The sequence below is a fragment of the Mus caroli genome, chromosome 2 (assembly GCF_900094665.2).
Source record: "Mus caroli chromosome 2, CAROLI_EIJ_v1.1, whole genome shotgun sequence".
Lineage (NCBI taxonomy): Eukaryota > Metazoa > Chordata > Mammalia > Rodentia > Muridae > Mus > Mus caroli.
In genome coordinates, this window is record NC_034571.1 from 81757352 (window position 1) to 81761113 (window position 3762).

The 3762-nt window shown below is 32.9% G+C and overlaps 1 protein-coding gene across 2 annotated transcripts; it reads left to right on the top strand.

Annotated features, from left to right (window-relative positions):
- Window positions 1–507: 507 nt before the first annotated feature.
- On the top strand, window positions 508–3408 carry LOC110289920 (olfactory receptor 10AG1-like). 2 transcript variants are annotated; one of them, XM_021156327.1, is made up of 2 exons: window positions 508–547; window positions 2477–3408. In XM_021156327.1, the coding sequence occupies exons 1-2, from the start codon at window positions 508–510 to the stop codon at window positions 3406–3408; spliced, it is 972 nt and encodes a 323-aa protein (XP_021011986.1). The 2 variants fall into 2 exon arrangements, with proteins under 2 accessions (XP_021011986.1, XP_021011987.1); XM_021156328.1 differs by lacking the exon at window positions 508–547 and adding an exon at window positions 1300–1377 and having other exon boundaries at window positions 2362–3408.
- Window positions 3409–3762: the final 354 nt, after the last annotated feature.

A 3762-nucleotide genomic window follows, 5' to 3' on the forward strand; every position in this document is an offset into this window, starting at 1 on the left:
TTCCAGTGATGGCCAACTAGGCCATCTTTTGATACATATGCAGCTACCGTTTTGTAATTCTATTTAGTGGTTTCTTAAAAAATTAGGAATAGACCCACCTCATGACTTAGCTATACTTTGAGGCATACACACAAAGATGTTCACACATACAAGTCACTTGCTTATCTATGCTCACAGCAGCTTTATTTGTAATAGCCAGAAAGTGGAAGCAACCTAAATGTTCCTCCACCAAAAATATGGATAAAAACATGTGCTACTTTTACACAGTGTAGGGTTACTCAGCTATTAAAATAAATGATGTAATGAAAAATCCAGGCAAGTGGATGGAAGGAAAAAAATTCATGCCTCAAGATCTCAATGTCAAGATCCAGGTCAGAAACTTGTGTCTCCCAGCCTCAAAATCTGGATCACAGATGAATTATAATTCGGGATTGTAGTTCATTCCAGTTATAGTCACGTCGACAATCAGGAATAGCTATTACAGTATGCCAAGGCTGGGTGATATCCATGGAATATCTCCTCTTTTCTGAACAGAAAGGAAAGAGGAGTAGATGAGAATGATAAGGGAAAAAGACTAGGAGAAAAGAAAGAGGAGGAAACTGGGAGGAGGATGTAAATTAATTAATTGATTGATTGAATAATCAAAATTTTAAAAAGATATGTATGTACAAAAACTAAGAAAATTAATACTAAGAAAATTGGCAAATAGTTTTGCAGCCAATTGACAACTTTTCTGTTTAGATTTAAATAATTTAAATTACTAGTTGACACAGAATTTTAAATAAAACCATGTGATTTTTAATAAAAGCAACCAATATCACAAGTGCATTTACATGCATTGAGAATGGAAGTATGAAAGAGGGTAAGATCATCAATATGTATTGTATCTGTGTTAGGATTATCTTCTTAATCTCGGTTATTTTACTGCTAGAGTGGTCCAGATATTCACCTAAACAACATAACCACACACAAACATACATCACCCCCCCGACACACACAAACACACACACACAGACATATTGTTTTGAATTTTCCAATGCTTCTTTCAATGTACATTTTTATTAATAATAACAAACTGAAAATAAAAATCAGAATGTGCTAAAGGAGTAGTTTCCTTCAGTTTCATTTTATTTCTCTCATTTAATTTATATATTCTTTTGCTTAACTTCTTGTGTGGAAGAACAACAAATTTCTTGAATTAGAATGTAGCATGGGGAAGGAATGTGTCCCCAGGGTAAAGATAATTTCCTACTTAAGCAGCACCTCTGTTTGACAGGACATTAAATGCTTGAAAGTGTTTTCCTGTTACAGATAAAAGAATTATTTAAGCCTTAAAACCCAAACTTACTTAACACAGTCTTTTATAAATTAATACAGGTAAGAATAAGATTTACCTTAACATAAGCTCAAATGAAATTTGTCTTATACCATATATATCTAGAAATTGTCTTTCATTTTTAAATATACATCAAAAGGGAATTGAACAATTGAAAAGAATCTTGTATGTAATGGTGCACCTTTAAAATATTGTTTTATTTTTTCATTGTCACATGTTTAGATATTTTACTCATTTAAAGCTATTATTTTTCTTTTAGCAAGCCTTTATTTCAGATATTCACATATTTATCTGTTTTATAAGAATAAATTGGAGGTCAGAGTCATTAAAATATACATTTCAATATCGTCAAGAATGAGCATCATTAAAACATATCTGGAACTTACTGTAGTCAAAGGTATAACTATTGGTTAAGAATAAAATCTGGTAAGTTATTATGAAAATATTATACAATTATTAGCATATTTATATGTGCTTTAGTTATTTTTGCCCAAATAAAATCTTTTCTGAATTCATGTAATCATACAAGACTTTCAGCCTTTGTCTCCTCATTTTATAAATTTAATCAAACAGTATAAGCCCTGTGTACATTTACAAGTTAAATGCATTACTTAAGAGTATAGGAAAGGCAAACATTCATTTAAAGAAGATGACAGATAAATGAGTATAAAGTACTAGAACACAAATAAATGCCTGTATTTTAGAAAATCCTAGTGGCTTTCTTAGTTTGAGAATTAATTTTGCTTTCTAAAGATTTTCAACAGTCAGAAACAATAGCAATAAAGGCAAACATTTTAGGTACACATAAGTAGAAATGTGAAATCTGATAAACAGATTAATGATTAAAATATTGATAAGCAGAGAATGCCTATGTGACTTAAAAGAATAAAATTAATTTAACAGGGCCTACAATCAAACTCCACAAAATACACAATATAGGATGATTTTTTATGCTTTCTCAGAACAAATCTTTAAAAAAATTAGGAATATTTAAATATATATATGGCATATAATTTTTCCTCAAGGGCAATGGAAATGTCGAAAGGGTATTAACATTGCTTTATACACGATGAAAGGAATCCAAGGACAAGAAAATTCTTGTCATTTTTCTATGAATCATCCAACAGATGAAATTCACAGAAATCAGGGCAGAGGATAATGCTTCCACTGTGACAGAGTTTCTCCTCCTGGGATTTTCAGATCTTCCTAACTTACAAGGGATTCTGTTTGGAATGTTCTCCATAATTTACTTGATCATATTGGTTGGAAATAGTTTCATAATTGTGATAACTAGAATTGATCCTACACTACAGAAGCCCATGTATTTTTTCCTGGCAAATTTTTCTTCTCTGGAAATCTGTTATGTATCAGTCACTCTCCCTAGGATTCTGTTTAGCATTGCTGCTCAAGAAAGAAACATTTCTGTCCTCAGCTGTGCTACCCAGCTGTGTTTCTTCCTTATGCTGGCAGCCACTGAGTGTTTCCTGCTGACTGTGATGTCTTATGACCGCTATGTGGCCATATGTAACCCTCTGCACTATCCTNTGGTCATGAACCCAACAAAGTGCACTCAGCTGGCAGCAGCCTCCTGGCTTGGAGGCATCCCAGTCCAGATAGGACAAACCTGTCAGATATTTTCTCTACATTTTTGCAATTCTAACCAAATCGACCACTTCTTCTGTGACATACCACCCATTCTCAAGCTTGCCTGCGGAGACACGTCAATGAATGAGCTATTTGCCTATTTAGTGGCTATATTATTTGCTGCAGTCCCTTTTATGTTGATTCTTGCATCTTATGGCAAAATCATTGAAACCATTCTGAAGTTGCCAACAGCCACAGGACGATCAAAAGCCTTTTCAACATGTTCTTCCCACTTGCTTGTGGTGTTTTTGTTTTTTGGATCAGCTACTATTACCTACTTGAGGCCAAAGTCCACCCATTCTCCAGGAACTGACAAACTATTCTCTCTATTTTACACCATTGTGACTCCCATGTTAAATCCTCTGATATACAGTCTTAGAAACAAGGAGGTGATTGCTGCACTGAGAAAACTGTTACGTATCAAGTAGTGCTTGGAGCTCTGGAATAAATGATGAATTGATTCTTAACACAATTCCTGAAGAAAAGCATCTGCTTTTGTTCTACTCATGGGAGTATAATCAGTTTATGCTTCTATAATGCCTCTGCTGCTTTGAATAATAGCCTGAAATATATTCTCTCTTGACACTATCTATACATACAAATATGTCTCAATTCAATAAAATATAATGAAAGCACAGTGTATATTGATATGAATAAAATACAATTTGATCACAGTTTTTATAGAAAAATATTCCTAACATTTGAAACTTGTGACATAAAAACACAGATAGATAACAATTTAAACAAAAAAATCTCAATATTTTTTTGTTATTTTTATTCAG